Below are 22,134 nucleotides of genomic sequence, written 5' to 3'. Positions count from 1 at the left end.
CTCAGGCACCAAATGTTCTTTGTGAGCAGACTGATGTTGAAATGTCACTTGTAGGAAACACAGACTACTGCGACACAAAATGAAGCAGCTTTATCAGATGACTATAAACAGAGAGCAGGCAGAGTGGGGGGGGGCAGCTCAGAGGTTAGGGCTGTGTGCTGCTCCTGCAGATGACCTGCGTGTGACTCTCGAGAACCGACATCAGACGGCTCTCACTGCCTGTAGGACATTACACTTCAGGACATTACACACCCCTGGTTTCTTCAGGCACTTGTACTAATGTCCACATACTAACACATAAGTAAAGATAACAAAAATAACATTTAAAAGAAATATTAAAGGAGCGTGTTAAATCTTCAACACAAAAAAATGAAGGAAAGATGTTTTCTGAACTAATATTTTTGACCTAGTAATAATATTCACTCAAGATAGCTTTTATCTCTGTACTTTCACGTACATATCAGGAATCAACTTTAATCAATCCATTTTTAATCATGTCCAAAATCAAATTACTAGTAAGCTGTCCTCAGGATGTTTCTGTATATACATCTGAAGGTGGAGGCCTATAATTTATGATCTAGAAATTTAAAATTCAAGACTGTAGAGGTTAGCAAGTATTGGTCTTTTTTTTGTTTGTTTGTTTTGTTTGTTTTTTTGAGACAGGGTTTCTCTGTGTAGCCCTGGCTGTCCTGGAACTCACACTGTAGACCAGACTGGCCTTGAACTCAGAAATCTACCTGCCTCTGCCTCCCAAGTGCTAGGATTAAAGGCGTGCACTACCACTGCCCAGCTTGGTCATTTTTTAAAATGTAATTTTGTGACTATCACTCATCAAATTAGAAAACTGTAAAATAAACTCTAAATGAGTAAAGAATTTTAAAATCTTAAAAATTGAGGAAAGAGCATTCATATAATCCTGGGGAATCTAAACTGGTACGAAGCCACAGTGAGCAATCTGGCAGGGCACAGGAACGATTAACAAAGAAAACCATTTGTCAGATCACTTCCAACGTCAGAAATTGATAAAGAAACAAGGGCTCGTGGGTGATCTGGTTCTCTAGCAGCACACCTCCTCACGAGGAGCTTGCTGTCCCTCACGCTTCCCTGACCTGGGCACTTCTGCACTGTCCTACTCTGTCTGTTTTGACTTAAACTCCAGTTTGTACATTTTTTAAAAAAGCTACGCGTTGCTGAATTCCAGTCTGTAGCTCAGCTGAGGTCAGCCCTGCAGCCCCTGCCAAGGCCACAAGCTGGGTCTCCTAGGAGAGATCAGCCTAGGGGCGGGGCTTGTTAAACAGATTAGGAAAAAAAAAATCAGACAAGGCAGGGACAGGTGACAGAAATCAAGAAATGTCAATCAAACCTATAAGTGATCTCTTAATTTCTCTTTAGAGATTAAGATTGTGTTTTCATGCAATTCCATGAGTTCTCATACAGAAACCTGTGGCAGAGGATGTATTGTCAGATTTACTATTTTTTTAGGTTCAAAGGTACTATGATACATGTGTCATAGTCTTTAATCTACAAGGAAGGCCTGAGTATCATCATCATCATCATCATCATGTATTTGCAGCAAAGCCCAGGAATACTTACGCTGTGGAGGGCACACACAGTTATCAACGACCTCAGTCCCATCTAGTTCTCTTAAGAAATCTCTTGGTTTCAAGCTATCTTTGCTACTCATTATGATAGCAATGTATTTTCTGCTTAATTAAACACGCACCTTGGGAGAGGGCATTTCCCACTCAGCCTCTCATCCTCTATGTAGCGGTGCAGAACATCCTGAGACCTCTTTAGAAGCACAGCAAGTGCCATCCGTGAGATGTAGCCTTCCTGGGGTGTTGTGACTTTGTTACTGAAGGAAAACTGGAGCAATGTTTCAAAACACATTTTAGAAAATTCTTCTCTCAAACGAATGTCAATCTCTGCTTCTGTAAAATTAGCAATATTTGATTGTTAAAAAATGTTACAACAGTGCACATTAATAATGAGCTTAGCTATCTAGGAATAAAATACTCTATCAGTAAGATGAAGGGCACTGATGAACAACCTACAGTTAATATTTATTAAATATCTAGTAAATAATGTTTCCTCTAGGAACATGAAAAACAAGGCTGTCCATAATCAACATTTTTTTTTTTTGGTTTTCGTTTGTTTAGAGTGTTTGCGCACATGTGTGTGCGTGTGTATGCATGTATATGTTTGTGTGTGCTCACATGTGTATGTGTATGTACATGTGTATGTATGTACACATGTGTGTATGTACACGTGTGTATGTGTACGTACATAAGTATAATGCCACATTATACATGGAAGTGAGGAAGAGTCGGCTCTCCATATGGACATGCCCTAGTGACTGCACTTACGGCCTCAGGTTTGGTGGCAACCATCTATCTGCTGGTCCCAACATTTTTCTTACTTGTGACAAGGCTATAAAGTGAGTCTCAAGGGCAAGGACTGTCCCTTGGTGGGCAGAATGCCTAGCACGCATGAGGCTCTGCGTTTGATTTCCAGCTTCAATCCCCAGTACTACATAAAGTAGACATGATGGCAAATGGCTGCAACTCCAGCGTGAGAAGGAAAGGTTTAAGGTCATTCTAGAGTACAGGGGAAGCCTGACACCAGCCACTGAGGTGTGTGTTTTTTGAGGACAGTTTGGGGTGTCTGAGACCACCCCTTAAACAACAATGACAAAACCTGAACTAACTTCTCAAGAGCTCAGTGTAAGTCAAAGGTCACAACCGATGCCCTCGCTTCTCCTTCCCTAGCAGCATGGTTTCTGGAGCACGCGGCTGCTCGGCTCTGCAGTCCCCCAGAACCCTAGACTCCTGCTGTTCTCGGCTTACCCTGCTTCCATGAAGATATTCTGAAGTGACCTCCTAAGAAGGGATGAGGGAAAATAAATCTGTTGTTCTTCTGAGGATGCCACAACTTTATTGTGGTAAGAGGTGTGGCTGGCTCCTAACTGCTCTAGAGCCTGGTAGGAAGTGGGAACGCTCCTATCCCACCCCGTCTGAGGCAGAAACCCTGGAACCACATCCTTTCTGCTGAGGAATAAGAATTACTACTCTGTACTCAGCCTTGCCCAGCCGGGCCTCGTGCCTCCAAGGTGAGAACTCTTCATTTCTAGCCACCATGTCAAGTCTTGAGAACTGTGCAGTTCCTATAGGAACTTGTAGGCCATCTGAAAAGTTTTTGTGGCTGAAAAGTGTGACTATCTTCTTTTTATCCTAAGTATGTTGATATTCTGTGATATGTCTTACTCAGGCCTTTTATCCTTTACTGTTTTGGGCACAGAGGTATCATTTCTAATGTGAGAGTATGTCTTTAGTAATTTCCTTTTATATATTTCTCTGTTCCCTCCCAAAAGAGATAGTTATCAGAGGTACCAGATAAACACCTCTTACTAATTTTATTTTTTTCTGATCTTAGCACACATCTTCCCATTGGTTTCTGCTCTATTTTCTTGATCACTACTGTGGTTTGAATGATAGTCTCTCTCGTTTGAACACTCCACATTCCACAGGTAGAAGTACTTTTTGGGGAAGCTTAGGAGGCGTGGCCTTGATGGAGGAGGGTGCCACTGGGGGTGGGCTTTGAGGTTTCAGAGTCATACACCATTCCTAGTGTACAAATGCTCTCCCTCTCTCACACAGGTGGGGAGGGCCTCACTCTCTCTCCATCAGCCCCGCCCCGCCCCTTCTCACTCTTGCTTTCTCTCTTCGCTTCCCCTGGGGTGGAAGATGAGACCACAGCTTGCTACCCCCACTGCCGTGTCTGCCTGCACCACACTTCCCCGTGACGGTCTCTTTCATCCCTCAGTTTCTTTTATTTATTAATTTCTTCTGGCCTTTCCCCTTGAAGTCTGTGAGTTCTGGCCATCAGGTCATGCTAAAGAGCCAAGAACCAAGTGATCATAGGAACTTGCTTAGCATGGAATGTCCTTCTGTGTGTTTACGGAAAACTCCAAGGTAAAGCTGAGGCGACATGTGCTTTATGCAGAGTCCCTGGAGAGTGTGTGAGAGACTTTCATCAATATTGGTGTGCTCACACCACACATGGCAGGTGGGCGGGGCTCCCTGGCGCTGGTACACATCCCACCACACACAATAGGCAGAGCTATTGGAAAACTAAGACTAACACATACACGATGACTCAGCACTTGAAATATTTGTACCTAATTTTAATTGTACTCTATTAAAAATCTACCATTTTAAATATAAGTATTATATAAAAATTAAGTCCGCCTAATTATTTTTCTCCGAAATTCCCAAATACAGGGGTGAGCGGGAAGCCCGCGGCTTGAGGAGTAAGCAGCAGGGGAGCCATCTAGTGGCCGATCTGTATGATGACCTCGGGTCTAGTAAGTGTTGGGATTAAGGGCAACAACAACCTGCAAACGTTTATGACCTCACAGGAAAAGTCCCATCATGTCACAATTACTTCTGAGATTTTTTTTAAAAAAATATTTATTTATTTATTATATGTAAGTACACTGTAGCTGTCTTCAGATGCCAGAAGAGGGTGTCATATCTCTTTATAGATGGTTGTAAGCCACCATGTGGATGCTAGGATTTGAACTCATGACCTTTGAAAGAGCAGTCGGTGCTCTTACCCACTGAGCCATCTCTCCAGCCCTACTTCTGAGATTTGAACACACGTTTTAGTAACTAGAGATAATAACAGAATTTAGACATATGAGAGGGCATAATGAGTGGAGCATGTTCTTTCTTATGAGGAGAGTTCTTTCAATCCGACTAAAAGCATTCCTTTCTTTAATATGTGGTATGTATCCTGACTATGGGAGTCTTTCAATCCAACTAAACATATTCCTTTCTCTAATACTGTGGTACGTATCTTCAGAAATGTTTTCAAGACTGTGATACCTTTCTAGCAGAATGCAGCACACAGTAGGCACTTACTGTTTGCTCCTTTAAGAAATATTAAGGAAATTTTCCCTACTAAAAGCACTTTCTAAGTGGCAGACTACTCTCTTCTTTCTATACTAAACTCTTTACAATAAACCATGACTTCAGAATCTAGTAAATTCTGTCACCACGCATAACTTCACCAGATTCCAGAAGTACTGTGTGATTCACTCAATCAGAGCTTACATATATGAACACACCTACATTCCCTTTATAAACCTTCACATTCTCCATCACACCCCTAAACGCTGCCTCCCTGCCTCCCTCCCTCCCTCCCTCCCTCCCTCCCTCCCTCCCTCCTTCCCTCCCCTCTGATTTACAGAGGATTAGGCGCCCTGCTTGGAGCACTGTGGGCCTGGCCCCTGAGCGCACCTGTACGCACCTGTGAAGGAGGACGGCTGGGAATGGATGGAGCCCCTGTTGAGCATGGTCATCATCTGACCCACAAACGCTTTAGGGATGAGGTTGGCGTACGGGAGGATCTCCGCACTGATGAGCTGAACAACCTACAGCAAAGGGAGTCAGATCTAGTCTTTCCTTGGAAGAGAGGGGCCTATTCAAAGATCATTTCTAGAGTAAAAGCTAAATTTTACTTTGTGAAAAAGAAACGAACCTTCTCTGATCGAAGTACAATGAAGGTTTTACTGTTACTACAACATGACCACTAGCCTGTCTCTTCATCCATCTTACCTATAAGGAGAGTCAACACTAAGGTTTACTGTGCTACAGTTCTAACATGTTGATCTTCCCCCAGCCATAAATATACAGAAAGGTGCTCAGCCATATATGAGATTCACCCACACTAAATATCCAAATTAATGTTGAACTTATTCGTCATAACCAGAAACTGTGAACTGAGATATTGAAGTCTTATTTGTTTCTGTCGCATGCCTTGTCCTAACTAACACACAGTACTTTATCCTCTAGAGGAAAGAGACGCGTGCATGAGGCTTGAACAGCAAAGGCAGAGGCGAGACTTTACAGAGCCACGACAACGCCTAGACTTTCAAGTCTACACGGGACAATCATGTATTTGATTTGCTTTAACATTCAGCTACCTCAAAGCCAACAGATCCCAACCTTCACCAAGCACAGCTTCAAAGCTAAAAGCCTCAAGTTGGCAAGACGGCTCAGCAGGTACTGAACCCGTGTAAAGTGGAAGGCTCCACAAAGCTGTCCTCTGACTCACCGACAAGTATATACAGACACACACAGACACCCCCCCCACACACACACGGGGGGGGGGGGGCATGTACGACACACGTGCCCTTCCCTAAGTCTTCACATTCCATTTATCATTCTCAAATACAGTAAAACACAGGAACAAGTTCTAAGCTTGCTTACTTCAACATCAATACTTTCATTTCTTTGAAATTCTTGAATAGAGAGATTATCTGGAGGTGTGCTAGAAAAGAAAAAAAGAAAGACTTGATTTCATTTCCAGAACAAAGTGGAGATAAACAGAATTCGAGTGATAAACATTAGCTCTTCCTGCTCAGGCTGAGACATTATGGCGCACTTAAAAGAAGACGCTTTCAAATTACAGTACTCACTGAAAATGATCTGTTAAAACACTCGAGCAATCTTGAACTGAACATCTGTAAAACTAAACTTCTCCCAGTATAATAAGAAAGGTATCCCCACAACTAAGATCACCATTGAGATTACACCTGATGTTATTTATGCTACCTGATAGTGACATAAAAGACCTTCAATCAAGCCCATTATTGTTTGTAATACAATGCATTAAATTCTTTAGAATAAATCTAAGAGAACATTCATAAAGAAAAGGCCTAATTTAATTTTCTAAAGCAAAGTCATTAGAGCAAGACAGAGAAGTCAATAGTTACGAAAGAATCAAGGCGGAGTCTAGACTTTCTGATTTGGATTGTAAGATAATCATAATGTATAGAATACTGACATATTAACCGTTTAAGAACAGCTGTTACAACAGCAGCTGGAACCAGTCGGTGTTTGTGAGAGCTCTGTCTGCATTCCTCTCATGTGTCCTCACTGCAGCCCCAAGAAGTAAGCAGTGCCATCCCAGTCAACAGAAGAGACCCAAGTTGCAGGAGCCTAAGAAGGTGTGTGCTGGCATGCCCCAGGTCACAAGGCTCCTCCCTTCCTTATCTGACTTTTAAGTCTGTATCACTTTCTTTTATATGTATAAATAGCATCAATGCATTTAGTTTAGAGGTGTAGTGCAGTCTTACCCCTACAGCTGGACAGCTAGCAGGCCTTGCTCATTTGTACACTTTAAATGTACAGATACACTGAGCACCAGCCCTCTGCCTCAAGCACTCGTCCTCCCACCAGAGAGAAAGCACCCAAGACACAGAAACACCCTTCCAGTTGGGTGTGCAGCCCGGTGCAGTCAGTGACTGTGAATGGAGTAAGACCCGCATCTCAACAGTTGTAGACAGTCTCCCATCTCTTTAATGAGTCCCTCTCTATTTCAGATCAACGAGCTGACCTTTTAGTAAAGAGGAAGTCTTCAAGCGTGCTGGCTAATTCTGGCCACATGCTGTCAAATTTCCCAGAGGAAGCGTGCTGTCGGGCAACAGGCAGCCCAGTAGAGAGGACTTTGAGAAGAGAGGCTACCGCCAGTTTCCATGTGCTTTCGGAAGGGCACGAATACTTCAAACTAAGAGGAACCCTGAGAGTCTGGAGAGTAAGTTCAGTTTGGTTAAGACTGGTTAAAATATGCACCGCTACATTCAGCACTAAACTTCAGGTAAAACCATGAAAGCACAGCATACAGATGTTCACTGAAAAGCTGGTTAAGAAAGACTGCTTCTCTTGGAAAGTCCCACTTGGTTCTGTTTGGAGCTGAGAACTAGGCCCAGGGCTTTCCGCATGCTAAGGATGGCCAGGACCACTGAGCCAACCTCAGCTCTAAGGCAGCATGTGTGTGTGTTTTAATTGGACATGGAGTCTCACTAATGTAGCTCAGGTTGTACTCAAGCTCACTATCCTTCTGTCTCAGCCTCCCAAGTACTGGGTTACACACGTGCTCAACATGAGCTTGAGCACGGTATCATCTAAACATGAGTCGTTAACAACTTCTTCAAACCTCAGTTCTCTTTCTTTAAAATCACAACAAGGATACTATTATATAGACTCAAGAACAGAAAATGTCCCATTCTGCAGCTATCTGATGCGGTTTTCCCAGCAGAAAGTACCGTCCCTAAGGGCTTCCTGTCGTGAGGCCAATGCTGCCTTAGGTTCCCGGTGGCTAGGGAAAGCTAACAACCTCAGATACTTCCAGGTTTGAGAACTAAAATTCCTTGATTTTATATTTTTCTCAAATATTTCAATGTACTTTTTCTAATACTGCAATAAATTAATCATGCAAGAATATGAAACCTAGAAAAGGAGTTTAGCTTTAGAGTTGTCCTTCAAACAAGGGAACGTGAAGAAATAATAAGAAACATAGCGAACAAATGTTTAATTTGTTAAAAGAAATCCAAACCTGGTGTTTCACATATGTACCACGTAGGGAGCTGGCCTCTGGAGCGCCAGTCTTCATCAGCAGTTCAGCTGACACGCTCCCTCTGAGCACCCGTAAGACTTGAGGACTCCTTTAAGAACCACATCACAGCTACTGTGATGAAGAACCAGGCTAGAGGTAGAATTCAGCAGAAAAGCATCTGCCTGGCATTTTAGAAGCTCTGGGTTCAAGCCATACTACTAAGGTACCCTCACCCCACTCCAAAACATCTCAGATAATAAAAAATGGGTTTGCCAAATACAATTCATGTATTTGAAGTCACTATAAATAATGAATGTTCTTCACTTATCCCAATATACTGACTAGAGAAATTTCAATAATTTTACAATATCAAATAAAATTATAGAGATAAAATAAGATACTTTACCTTAATAATATTCTGGAGGACCTTCTCATTCACCACTGCTTTATGACAGGCCGTTTTTTGGTACAAATCCACAACTACTTCTAAAGATCTTTCAGCGAACGGTACATAATTCAAGGCTACCCATTCCGCCTAGAAAGTAATGTTTTCACATGGAGTTAGAGGGAAGGGGACTGAAGGAAATGATACTGTTTTTGAGAAGAAAGCTCCTTTTCCTTATAAGTTCAGGCTTTGGTTCTAGGTCAGATCACATTACATGCAGAGTTTTCAAAAAACAAATGCACTTCATAAAAAATAATTCTCATTCAGGCAAAAGTTACAACTACTGGGGAAGCACAGAGAGCGAGCGTTCTATGGGGACTGAAGATGTACTGTGTTGCCAGCAGGTTAGGACAGGTTTAGGAAATTTAACTCACCGGTGCAAATAGTTGGATCTATTGTGATTCCATTGTGATGCAGGACAAATAGAATGAGAAAAATTAATACACATTAGAACTACTTTTTGGACTCTATAAATTATAATTTTTATGTTGAGTGAAGAAAATCAGCATGTACGTGCATTCAAAAGTTTACTTTTGCTATAAGCCAAAATGAAGATATAATTTGCCAACTAAGGCTATGAAAATGTATGTAAAATCCAACTAAATTTCACACCAGCAATGGACAATTTGTTTAGTACACACAGATTTCTTCATCTTGCATTGTAGATATCTATTTAAAGGTAAAATCAGGCTTGGGGGTTTACACCCGATTTTTAGAATGGGGCAGCAAAGGAGAAGGGTGGAAAGGAGCTCTCTCTTCTGAAGAAACAAGGGCAGACACAGGGCAAACTCTGAGAAGGACCTCTGAAGAAGGAGATGATGTCTCGGATACTACTTCTAATCTGAATATGAGCGAAAGCTTCCTTGGGTAACCAAAGCGTCTCTTGATCGGAACTCATTTATAACATATTACAGAATAAATACAATCTGTGAGGTACCTGGTTATACTTGGCATTTGCAATGTGCTTTGTTTCCAGCTGTCCATACTGTGGAGGTTTACAGGAAAACTCCACGAAGGCCAGCAACTGGTCAAATATAGCAGGGTACATTATCTGCATGTTCTCAGGTCCAACGCAGATGGCCTGCGGAGCAGAGCATTAGGATACATGGTGTGAACTCTAGAAAGCTCTTCCTGTGTATGCATTTGCTCACTCAGAGACCCTTAAGAATCTCACTCTGTGCCGCCTTTTCACACTGGGGATCAGGCTTCTTAAACAATTATTAAACAAAAGGCAGCCTTATACTGTTTAGTCAGGTTAAAGATGCTCTTAATGAAGCTTAACGTACTCTTTAACACAGAGGACAAAGGTCAAGCCTGTGATGACAAATGCAGGTGAGGCTGGGGTGTGCATCTGAGACTTGCTACAAACAGCCACGAGATAGCAGTGGGCCAAGGCGACGCTGACTGCACTGTAAGTGCTGTGAGCTCAGGATACAACAGCTGATTTACGCTATGCCCGGTCTACACACTCACAGGCGTTAGAGCCACCCAGGCCCGGCCTGCACACTCATAGGCATTAGAGCCACCCAGGCCCGGTCTGCACAGTCACAGGCATTAGAGCCACCCAGGCCCGGTCTGCACACTCATGGGCATTAGAGCCACCCAGGCCCAGTCTGCACAGTCACAGGCATTAGAGCCACCCAGGCCCGGTCTGCACAGTCACAGGCGTTAGAGCAGAAACATAAAACATCTTTGAAACCATTATATAAAACGAGTCTAGTGATAGGGAGAAGTTTTCAGGGTATGGAATGACTGTTACATTTTGTTTCAGAGTCAAAGCTCAGATAAATTCCCAGTAGCCACAATGAATAATTATATTTGTTCTTTTTCTGCTGAAGTAGTTATAGGTTTTTCCTTGAAAATAAATGATGTGTACTGTTTTTCATTACCTTCTATGCATGTATAACAAACCTGAATATGCAGTTAAGAGAGTCCAAGAATCTGGGAATTCTCCAAATGACATTTTTCTGATAGAAAGCCTTTTTTATTCACGTTAGGGAAATGCATAAGCAATGTATTTGTATAATCTAGTCAGAGGGGGAAAAGTATTGTGGTCTGAGTAGGTTTGGTCCCCACAGACTCATGCGTTGAATGTTTGGGCCATGAGGAGGAAGTGTGTCCCCGTGGAGACAGGGCTTTGAGATGTCACACATATGTCACGTCTGGCCAGTGTGCACGAGTCTCCTCCTGGCTGCCTGTGGATCAAGCTGGGGACTACTCCACTCCTCTGATGTCTGCCTGCACGCTGCGCGCTTCCTGCCTTGATGATAATGGACTGAACATCTGAAACTATAAACCAGGCCCAACTAAATGTTGTCCTTAATAAGAGTTGTCTTGGTCATGGTATCCATCCACAGCAATAAAACCCTAATATAAGTATGATGAACTACATATATTTTCTACAATGGAAAAATTTACAAACTTATTTTGAATTTAGTCATAGAAATTCATGCCCCTCAAATAATATTTGAATGTCGGATTCTATTAATTTTTCGGCTTATTCCCAATTTGTTTCATGAACAATGAAACTACAGTTAAACAGATAAAAATTATTGCTTAACCTGCCAGCCTCCCGGGCAGTGTAGGGGTGCCAAGGTCATGTCCGGGACAGTGCAGGTGTGCTGTGGTTACGTGCGGGATGGTGTAGGGTGTCGTGGTTATGTCCCGGGCGGTGTAGGGGTGCCTAGGTTATATCTGAGGCAGGGTAGGGGTGCTGAGGTTATGGTCCGGGGCAGGGCAGGGGTGCTGTGGTTATGTCCGGGGCAGTGCAGGGGTGCTGTGGTTATGTCCAGGGCAGTGCAGGGGTGCCGTGGTTATGTCTGGGGCAGTGAAGGGGTGCCGTGGTTATTAGCATAAAGCTCCCCAGCATTTCCGTCATTCCAGCTGGGAATAAAGGAGGCAGGAACGAGCACGTGGGTCTGTCTCCTCACAGAGGAGCCTTGCTGGCCGGCAGCAACAAATGGCTCTCTCGGCCTTGGCTGACTACCAAGCTGGCCTTTTTTGTCACTGTTTGCTTCCTGACATGGTCTCACACTGTCACCAAGGCTGGTGGCACTTCGTGTGGGTCTTCCTGTCTCAGGTTTCGTCCTGGGGTCCCTCTGCCATGTGGCCCTCACCAGACGGTAGGCTCCCTTACCTGCTCGGCCAGCCTGCGAGCCTTTGTGTAGGACCGTGACAGTTAGGAGCTGGCATATCAATTTCCTGGATAACCTAAAAATGCTTTTATTTTGATATGGTCTTGCTTCCCAGTCTGGATTTATTCATGATGTGTTATATCTGTTTATTGATTTGTTGTAAAAAAAAAAAAAAAAAAAAAGAAACACATGGCTAAAAATCCACATTTTCAAGGGCTACCAACAATTCAGAACTAACTCTGACTAGAAGCAGCTTAACGCCTCAAAACGGACCTCATTACTTTTCTTTTAACTATCTCAAGAATACGGTTTAAAAATCTTGACAATCTTAAATTTATCCCAAAGTGCACATACACAGCAATCTCAGAAAATCCTAGATTTATCTTCTGAAATTTACCGTAACAAAAATAAAAATAAAGTAGAATAAAAATCCAAGAATCATATTCATTACTGCTGTTATGCAAGCATTAAAATCAGGTTACCTTCTGGAGAACATCTAAGGCTGTAAGCACAGCTTCCTGTAAACTTGTCAGGACGGCTTCCGTGTAAGACGGGAGAATGAAAGGAGAGGCATCGGAACTGATGGGGACAGAGACCGCGCTGTGCAGGATCACGCCCAGCTTCTGCAAGTCAGCCATGCTGAAGCCGGCTTTTATGTGCTGGTAGAGGGCCGGGAAGATCTGAATTAAGGCCGTAAGGAAAGGCTGGCTGGGGATAAAGGTCAGCTCGTCCACAGTGCGGGGCGGCTCTGTGCTCTCGGAGCCGGTTCTGTGCCAGGTGTTCCAGGCAGCCCACCAGAGCTTCTGATCTTCAAGCTCATCAGTCACAACGGGAGGCTCAGAGCTGCATCTTCCAAGTTTTTCTCCAATGGAATCTGTTCTTACAAACGGCCTGCTCAGGCCTGGGCCTGAAGTGTTTCCTATAAGGACAGGCACAGGCACATTAACTACAGGTGTCTCGGGCTTCTCCGAGTCTCGGACAGGGGACACAATCTGTAAGATTTCCTGGAAGCTTTTCAGAGCGGCCAGGGACACTTCATTGTTTTTACTGAGTGCAGCTGACTGAATGTGATCAAGAAGAACATCCCAAGCTCTTGAAAAGTCTCCTGTGCCAAGAAAAGGGGAAGGGGTGAATTAGCATTAAAATGACCAAATTCTCTTAGATGCTTTGAAGCATAGCTGCTTTATTTTCTGCTTAAATTGACATAGAAATCTAAAGAATAAAATTAGTACACTAAAAATCTAATGTGCTAAAACTATGAGGCATGGCTGGCACAATGGCGGAGCGGAAAGGCACTTGCCACATAAGACTCACAACTGAGCTCCATCCACAGACCCACAGTGCCTGCTGGGTAGCCTGCTTCCACAATCCAGACACCTTATGGTGAGACAGTGGGAGCAGTCAGGACAGCCACACAAATGCTCACAGGCCAGCTACCCGGCAGGACCCTGTGTGGCAGGGACGGAGAGTGCATCAGGGAACAAATCAATTCCCTCAAGCCATCCTCCACTTTCACTATACACGCTGAGCAGACCGCCCACTCATGCCCTCCCATACATAACAATAAAAGTGCTAATTAAAAATCCCACAACCCCCCACATGGAGAACATCTCTATCAACATTATATATGTGCTAAGTGGGGTACACACCTCGTAGAGCTTTCATCTGCTTTGGCCCAAGGAGACTAGAATAAACTATAGGAGACGAAAGGCGTGCTCTCTGCGGCACTGTCGCTGCTACCCAGAAGCTACCTTTATTAATGATTTAAACACACGATCCCCACCCGCCGCCCCTTCTCCCAGTATTAGGGGTAGAACTGGCATTTTCATAGATGGCAGGCAAGTAGTCTACCACTGAACTCTCTGTTCTCACTCTTAATCGCCAGAGAGAAGTTATTACTTACAACAGCATGCCACATGATTTCAATGTCTAAATGTTTAAAACAAGCTACATATCATGCCTCATAATTCACTGTAGTCTTCATATTATAATACCTTCATGCCTCTGAGTTTTCTCAGACATTTTTTCAGTGGGCTGGTAAGATGGCTGAAGCCGATGACTGGCTTCAGTTGTCACGGCCCACATGGTGGAAGGAGAGGATTTATCCCTCAACGTTTTCCTCTGACCTTCTCTTTATGTATATATATCTCACACATACGCTACGGCATGTGTGTGCTCCACGCCACATACACACAATAAACACTGAAAGAAACCACCAACCAGTAAGTTAGCTTGTAAAAGTCTACATATAATTATGTATCACATATGGGTCTGTTAAAAGCAAATTCACTACTGTTCACATTATAAAAAATTATTCAAGCCATGTGAGCTGGCTTATATTTTCATGTAGAACATTATAATCAGTACTTAGCAATTCATGCCTATAGGCATAAAGTAAACACAGGTGTTAATAGTGATGTTCTGTACATTCCTTCATATGTAAATATGATGTATATTTGTATTTCCATCATATGTAAATCATACACAAAGAGAAAAACCTAAATTAAACAAAAATACACTGGGTATGGTGGCACACAGCTTTAATCCCAACTCATGGGAGATAGAGGCAGCCTGGTCTACAGAGTGAGTTCCACGGCCATCCGAGGCTATGTACAAAGACCCAGGCTCAAAAACAAACAAAAACACTAGAGGAGGCTGGGGATGGTCCACCCATTAAAGTGCTTGCCAGGCATGTAGAGGAGGGCCTGAGTCTGAGCTTAATTTCTAGAACATACGTCAAAAACAACAAACAAGCAAACAACAGGTGCAGTGGGCATGAGCTTTAATTGCAGAGAGCTTGCTATGCAAACACAAAGGTCAGAGTTCAAATCCCCTACCCTGTATCAAAGCCAGGTGATTCTGCAAAGCCAGGTTGCATGTGATTCTGCAACCTCAGCACTGGGGAGCAGAGAGGAGGTCAGGGTTCAGTCAGCGTCCACGTGTGCAGGGGATGGATAGAGGGTGACGGTAGGACATCCAGTGTGGTCTACTGGCCACCACATGCTGCACTCACCTGCCTGGGTGTAGAGACTCCCCGCACAGCACTGCCTGCCCAACAGTCCCGCCATTTTTCCGTACTCTCCCAACACTGCCATTCAACCCAAAAGCATTTCAACCTCCCCTTGGGTTCTCAGCTGCAAAACCACTGGCATCCCTATCTGGGTATTCTTTGTTTGGGGCACTGTCTTGCACACTCTAGGATATATACCATCACACCCTGGCACCTACACTTCAGGCGACTGATGTGCTCATCCGACCCTAGTGCGACAATGAAGTCTCCAGAGTTAACACGTTCTCTATAAAAACGAGCCTCACCAAGCTTGAGAAGCGCTGATTTATATGAACAGCTTCCTCAGCAGCCGGCCATACTGTTGAATTGCCCACTCCTTCTCTCTCCAACCAGAGGGAACCAAAAATCTGATCCAGTCTCTTTATGGCTTAAAACTTTCAGCACTGTTGCTTTTCTTTACCTTGCTATTAGGATGAGGTCCCAAGCCCTAGACACATTTAACACAGCCTGGCCTCCTATGCCTCACCTCAGAGACTCCAGTGTGCTAGCCTGCTCTCCTCTTCTCAGAGAGTCCGGCATGCTAGCCTGCTCACCACTCCTTGAGTCTTCTGTCTGTCTGTTGTCTGTCGACAAGCCTGCCCTCACCTCCCCTTCTGAGATGCTGTCTTCTCAGGCCACCGTGCAGGCTTCGCCAGGCCACTCTAGACTCACGGTGCACTGACTCTCTTTGGCATGTGTCACTATTGCTCTTTGGGGCTTATGGGCATAGTTATGGCCCTTCTCTCAAGTTCAGCCCTGTGTGTGTTCTGCTCAGCACTGGACTGAGGGGTGAGTCCACAGAAGGTCCTTTCCCCCCACTGCAATGAGCAAGCACACGTACCCCCCACACTAAAGCCTACAGTGAACACTGTTGACTACTCTTAGGAGGTAGTACAATATATCAATTCCCAAGGAAATTCCTACGATGTTCCAAATCGCTGTTTAACACAAATCACTTGTATAAGCAGAGAAGGACAACATTTGCACACCTAGAGGCTGCAGTAAGTATCTCCTGGTGTTAAAGATCCGTGCTACTCCGGCCAAGGTCAATACCCAGGTCTCAGCCCACTGCTTCTCTGCTGTGTCTCTTGAATGATGAATTAAAATATTTCCACCTCCAGACTCAATCTTTTCTTTGTCTGCAGTTGTAGAAGATTCTCGAACTCGGTCCAGTAGATGAAAGAGTACCTAAATATTTATTTTAAAGATCATATAAAAAGTATTGATGAGTTAGCTTAAGATATGGCAAAACAGAAGTTATAAAAATACTTAAGTTTTATTAATCCACATAAATTAGAGAAACTGACTAAAGAAGACAACTGAGTATTCTTAAACTTATTCTGAAGTTCATGGAATTAGAAAAGTAAATTAACAGACAGAGCACCAGCCGGACTTGTTATCAGTGGAAGCATCTCAGGGATTAGGATTGAGACAACAGCGATCCAGGCCCAGGCAGAAAGTATTATCATGGGTGTCCAGACGGACCTTATGACTAAACAACGTGCTAGAAAAAACAATCAGCAAGCAAAAATTAGGTAGAATTTGGGGAGTTTTTACACTTAAAGGAAAATAAGAACAAAAGGGAGAGGAGCACTGAACAGAGTAGGTGTGTTTATGAAACAGAAAAGGTCACAGACAAGATGAACTAATAGGTTAGGCACAAGGTCCTGGGTTCAAGTCCCAGCACAGCCACAAAAAGGGAACGAAGGAAAGAAAAACAGGAATCTACAGAAGAGGAAAGAGAAATCTAGGGGGAAGAGGAGGAGGAAGAAAATGAGGAAGAGGGGAGGAGGAGGAAGAGAGAGGAGGGGAGGAGGAAGAAGAGGAGGAGGAGGAGGTGTTGAAGCGGTGGTGGTGGTGGTGGCGGTGGTGGCTTCACATGCAGCTTTAAGGAACGGGTGACCCTGTCAGAGAGAGAGTGGACTGGAGAATGGAGATATAAACCTCTAGCCTCTGTGGGTACCTGTTCACCTCCCTCCCTCCCTCCCCCCTCCTCCCTCCCTCCCCCCCCCCCCCCTCTCTCTCTCTCTCTCTCTCTCTCTCTCTCTCTCTCTCTCTCTCTCTCTCTCACACACACACACACACACACTAAAAATAATGAAAATCAATCTTTAAAAATTAATTTGTTTGGGCTGGAGAGATGGCTCAGCAGTTAAGAGCACTGACTGCTCTTCCAGAGGCCCTGAGTTCAATTCCCAGCAACTACATGGTGGCTCACAACCATCTGTAATGGGATCTGATGCCCTCTTCTGGAGTGTCTGAAGTCAGAGACTGTGCACTCACATACATAAAATAAACAAGTCTTTCAAAAACATTACATTTGTTCTACTTTCTATTATTTAAAATGACAAAAACCAAAGTTTTTATTTTTCCAAATAAACAAATGCACAGGAATGATTCTTTAAAAATCAACACATGTAACTGACAAATGTACCCTGCAATAGCAGCACCCGTCGGCTCAGAGCTAACGACCGGGGCCGTCTTCATACCTTCCAGATCACGGTGTGCCAGGTGGCATGCTGCAGCAGGGTCCCATGTGCGCCAACCGTGGAGAAGAGGGTCTGGCCAGCGCTCTTCCTCACGGCGGGCCGGGGGTCCACACACAGCTCCCCCAGCCTCGCATACAGACACAGCCACAAGCAGTCGAATGGGGGCGCGGGGTGGAACGGTCGGCTCAGAGGCACACCCTTCTCCTCCGCCTGCTTCTGCTGAGCTGCCTCTTCTTTATTTAATTCTTTTTCAATAGTTTCCCCTCTTTGGAAAAAATAATCTGAAATATTCCACTAAAAAGAAAAGTACGAAAATATAACTTTATTCACAAATTTTGCTCTAAGCTTCAGAAGAGATTCAATAGAAGCATTTCCCTCATCAGTGCCTCTAATTTCAAGAAAAGGTGGCTAATTACTTTGTCTTATCATTAACTTTTTATTATGAAAACTTTCAAGTGTATGTAGAAAAAATAATTAATTTCAATGTGTTGATATATAGCATCTAGTCATTATAATTCTTAATTACACAATATACATTAAAATCGTAACTAAAACAATAGCATCACAACATAAAATAATTCCAATGCCATTTAATAATTTATAATATCATACAAAACCCAGTTACTATCTCCACATCAAAGCCAGGCTTTATCCACGCCAGTGAGGTGTGTGGACTGCTGGCAGGCTCAGCGCTGTGGCCGTCCACCGGAAGTGGAGCAGGGCGGTCACGCCCGCCTGAGTGATCACTCAGCCAGCCAACTGCTCTGCTCTCTGCCTGCACGGCAGGCGGGCTGTGACTCAGCACAGTCTTCCATGGCCGTACTTTTCATAGAAAAATACCAACTTACATACTTTGTGTGAGAAATTTAAAGTTCAATTTTATGGAATCTCTGAGTCACAATAAACATTTAGGAGATTCTAAATAAAGCACTTAGTACTAACTAGTAGAGAAATGTTAGTTCAGCTTTACAAACTTTCTCAACTGTAACATTAGGTTAGCAAGTCTAAACAACTGGATAAACTACAGATACTGGGGGCAGTTCTCTTCATATTTGATTCATATGAAATACTTGCGATATGCTAACATACTGCTTCCATACTCAAGATACGTAAAATGGGATTTAAATGTCAATAATTCAAGAATCTACAAGTGCTAAACATACATGGAGCCTTCTAATACAATATGCTATCTCCTGTGTCTAACAGTACTGTTGATAGACTACGGGTCTACACAAATTGTAAATAAAGCTTTGTTACTAAATAGCATATGAAAAATGTTATTAAAGTAATATTTAGGATCACTTAATCTGTACACTACATCAAGATGTATTTATATATATATAAGATTTATTTATTTTATGTATATGAGTATACTACAGCTGTCAGACACACCAGAACAGGGCATCAGATCCCATTATAGGTGGTTGTGAGCCACCATGTGGTTTCTGGGAATTGAACTCGGGTCCCCTAGAAGAGCAGTCAGTGCTCTTAACCACTGAGTCGTCTCTCCCATGATTTTCTTTATATGTATTTACTATTATTGTTTTATGAAGTTCTCTCATAAACTCAGCAAAACTCAAACTTTGAAGGTCAGTATATCGAAACTGTTTCAAGTGTCCTACTACTAATGGACGGTTTCCGAAGCTATTTACTGTGGGTATGTTTGGTACTGAAAAGTCAGTAAAAATTTTAATTTGTAAGCATTCACTGTTAACCACATAAGACATTTAACAAGGATCTTATAAAAAAAGCAATAGTACTTACCAATAAGCCTATTGATGTTAAGCTAATATTAAGCTCTTGGTTATGCAGTCCAAAGCTACCTGCAACATCTACAACTATCTGTAGGCAAGAACAAGGCATTGTGGGTAGAAAATCTGTCACAACCAACTGAAGACACTGAAAGGCAGTTCTTATTAATGATTCTCTGAAAACAAAAGAGATGGGCAGTGTGAATTTAAAAGAACGGTGTAGGAGAACCAAGCACACTTCTACGTTAGACCTTTAACAGGGAGGCCCTTCCTGGCTGCACAGCACCTCAGCAGCCACATAAACACTTCTGCTTTCTCAGAGACAAAGTAAAGGGATCTGATGGGATTAACAGCTAAGATTCGGTTCAATCCCAGCACTTGGGAAGCAGAGACAGGGGGATCTCTGTGAGTTTGAGGCAGTTAGAGCTACACAGTGAGACCATCTGAAGAGACTAGACTGACTGAGAGGAAGTCTGCGTCAGCACGAGGCACCAACCAGTAACCCGGACGCCCTGGGACGATGCCCAGGGAGGGGAGACTGCCACAGCCCCTCTGTCCCTGATGCACCAACCCTGTCTTCTGTGGCCCAGCGTGTGCACAAATTGTACTCAGTGTCTGAGGACAAGTGTGGCTGTGCCATCGTTTTTAATAGCTAACCGGTATCTTTCAAAAGTATCTAAGTCAATTACAGATCTGTTCTGTGAGACAAGTTCAGTAACCATTTCATGAGATGGTCTTGGAGAAAAAGGTCAGCGGTGTTCTGGCTAGTCCCTCAGCCCACCTGACTGACACACCAGCCATCTGTGCACTACAGCCTGGGTCGCCTATGGATGCCAAGCCAGGAAACAGTGTTCTCCCAGTTTCTCTCTCTCTCTCTCTCTCTCTCTCTCTCTCTCTCTCTCTCTCTCTCTCTCTCTCTCTTTTTTTTCCAAGACAGGGTTTCTCTGTTTAGACCTGGCTGTCCTGGAACTCACTCTGTAGACCAGGCTGGCCTCGAACTCAGAAATTCTCCTGCCTCTGCCTCCCAAGTGCTGGGATTAAAGGCGTTCGCCACCACTGCCCCGCTCCCCCACGGTTTCTGCTTTACGTGGCTTCTCTTGATGGTGGGCTATGACGGTGATGTGTCAGCCCAGAAACTCAAGTTTCTTTTGGTCATGGTGCTTCTCACAGCCACTGAACGTAGAGTTAAGTAACATAAACAATGGTGTTCTGAATGTTCCAGAGTTTCTCAGTGTTGAATGCATATGGATCCCTGTGACCCTTACAGCACATTCCACGCTGTGCTGAGTAAGAAAATCAGCTTCCACCTGATGCACATTGATCCATTTTACTTTAATATCTCAGTATATTGTACTATTTAAGGAAAGTTACTATTACAAATACTAAAACATAGACTTCTCTAATACTGTCATTAATTGTCTCCACAGCTTTAGTATAACACTGCAGTGCCAGTGTCACTGAAGAGCGTGTGTGTGTGTGTGTGTGTGTGACACTGTACCTCAGACCCGAATGTCCAGCACCTGCTCAGTGTCTTCCCTGATGTTCTGTCCTACTGTGCTCTTCCTTCTGCACCCCTACTTATTTAATGGGATGTGACTATTTACCTAGGTCCCAAGTGTGATGATCATGCTGGACTGTACTTCTCCCTGTCCCCAGTCAGTCTCTAAAATACCTCAAACGTCCCTCACTTGTAAGAGGGCATTTGTCAGTACTTCCACACTTCCTGTTCTCTTCTTGGGCTCTTGTCACATCTGTCAAATGCACACCTGATTCCATCAGTCTCCTGTGTAAACTACTCACACGCCTCTCAAACACACCCAAGGTAAAAGCCAGAGCCTTTAGAAGCAGCTGATGTCGTTCATGTTCTGGCCCCACCCCTACACTGCGGCTTCACCTGGCGCACAGTAAAGTACTCTCTTCCCTGTATTCTCCTTCTAGGGGGTTGGCCGTTTATTTGTGTACTCAGAACAGCCAACAAGCTCAGTTCTGGGAATACACTAAGCACAGAATAAATGTTTAAGAAACAAATGATGACAGTCATTTTAAAGCAATTTCCTAAGACTATTATATGGAGTTCTTTAGATGCATTATAAAATGTTAAGTTAGTTTATCTTATAATAAGATCTTATATTCTACTATGAATGGCACAAAACAGCCATTCTATCCATCAAATCTTCTATCCCTTTTGAAGCACAGCAATGCTTGCTTCTAAAGTCCCAGAGAGCTTGGTAATGAGCAGTGAGGCAGAGTAAAGATTCTTGGTGGAGGACGTGGGGACGGCTCCCTTCTGACCACTTACACACTGGGCACCCATTTTAAACACTTACCCTTGATCATTTCTGATGGCTCCCATGACTCCAAGAACTAAGGGCCACCCAGGCCCAAGACTGTCTCCCTGGCTCTGCAGAATCTGCAACACACATTCTAATTGCTTGAGTCGAATATCTGGATGGTTAATATTGGACATCTCTTTTAATGGGTTCAATAAAAGCAGCTGTAGTCTCTAAAAGGGGACAAGAAGCTAATCAGGCAAAGACGTCCGAAATGCAGGCAGCCTTGTTACGACTATCAGCCACCCCCATGTCCCGCCCACTGGCATCTTTCTGCAATGTCCTCTCTATGCTGCCCAGTTGGGATTTGGGCTCAAGTGATCTCGTGCCTCAGTTTCCCAAGTGCTGTGACTACAGACTGCAGCACGCAGCTCTGATGTTCCTGTGAGATTTAGATTCCCTTCCATTTACAACATTGCAGTAAACAGAAGTGTTCTGCTAGAAGAACAGAATATAAGTTCTCTAGCAGTGATCTTTAGAGCCTTCTCTGCTTCCCGTCAGTGTGTACAATTTCAGGGAAAGATGGGGCACCCTCT

General features: G+C 43.7%; 1 protein-coding gene across 2 annotated transcripts in view; it reads right to left on the bottom strand.

Annotated features, from left to right (window-relative positions):
* Nucleotides 1-22,134, bottom strand: part of Mon2 (MON2 homolog, regulator of endosome-to-Golgi trafficking) — a 77,000-nt gene that overhangs the window by 5,898 nt on the left and 48,968 nt on the right. Inside the window, exons 22-33 of one of the 2 annotated variants that reach the window (XM_052164659.1) lie at nt 21,596-21,771; nt 19,282-19,444; nt 17,518-17,811; nt 16,018-16,216; nt 12,462-13,084; nt 9,783-9,926; nt 9,220-9,237; nt 8,807-8,935; nt 7,402-7,592; nt 6,273-6,333; nt 5,311-5,434; nt 1,724-1,931 (exon numbers count right to left, since the gene is read on the bottom strand). In XM_052164659.1, the coding sequence (XP_052020619.1) occupies nt 1,724-1,931; nt 5,311-5,434; nt 6,273-6,333; nt 7,402-7,592; nt 8,807-8,935; nt 9,220-9,237; nt 9,783-9,926; nt 12,462-13,084; nt 16,018-16,216; nt 17,518-17,811; nt 19,282-19,444; nt 21,596-21,771 (2,330 nt within the window). The remainder of the gene's footprint in view (nt 1-1,723; nt 1,932-5,310; nt 5,435-6,272; nt 6,334-7,401; nt 7,593-8,806; nt 8,936-9,219; nt 9,238-9,782; nt 9,927-12,461; nt 13,085-16,017; nt 16,217-17,517; nt 17,812-19,281; nt 19,445-21,595; nt 21,772-22,134) is intronic. The other variant, XM_052164660.1, reaches the window with a different exon arrangement.

Source organism: Apodemus sylvaticus, chromosome 20 (genome assembly GCF_947179515.1).
Source record: "Apodemus sylvaticus chromosome 20, mApoSyl1.1, whole genome shotgun sequence".
Taxonomy (NCBI): Eukaryota; Metazoa; Chordata; class Mammalia; order Rodentia; family Muridae; genus Apodemus; species Apodemus sylvaticus.
This window is presented reverse-complemented; position numbering and strand designations above follow the sequence as displayed.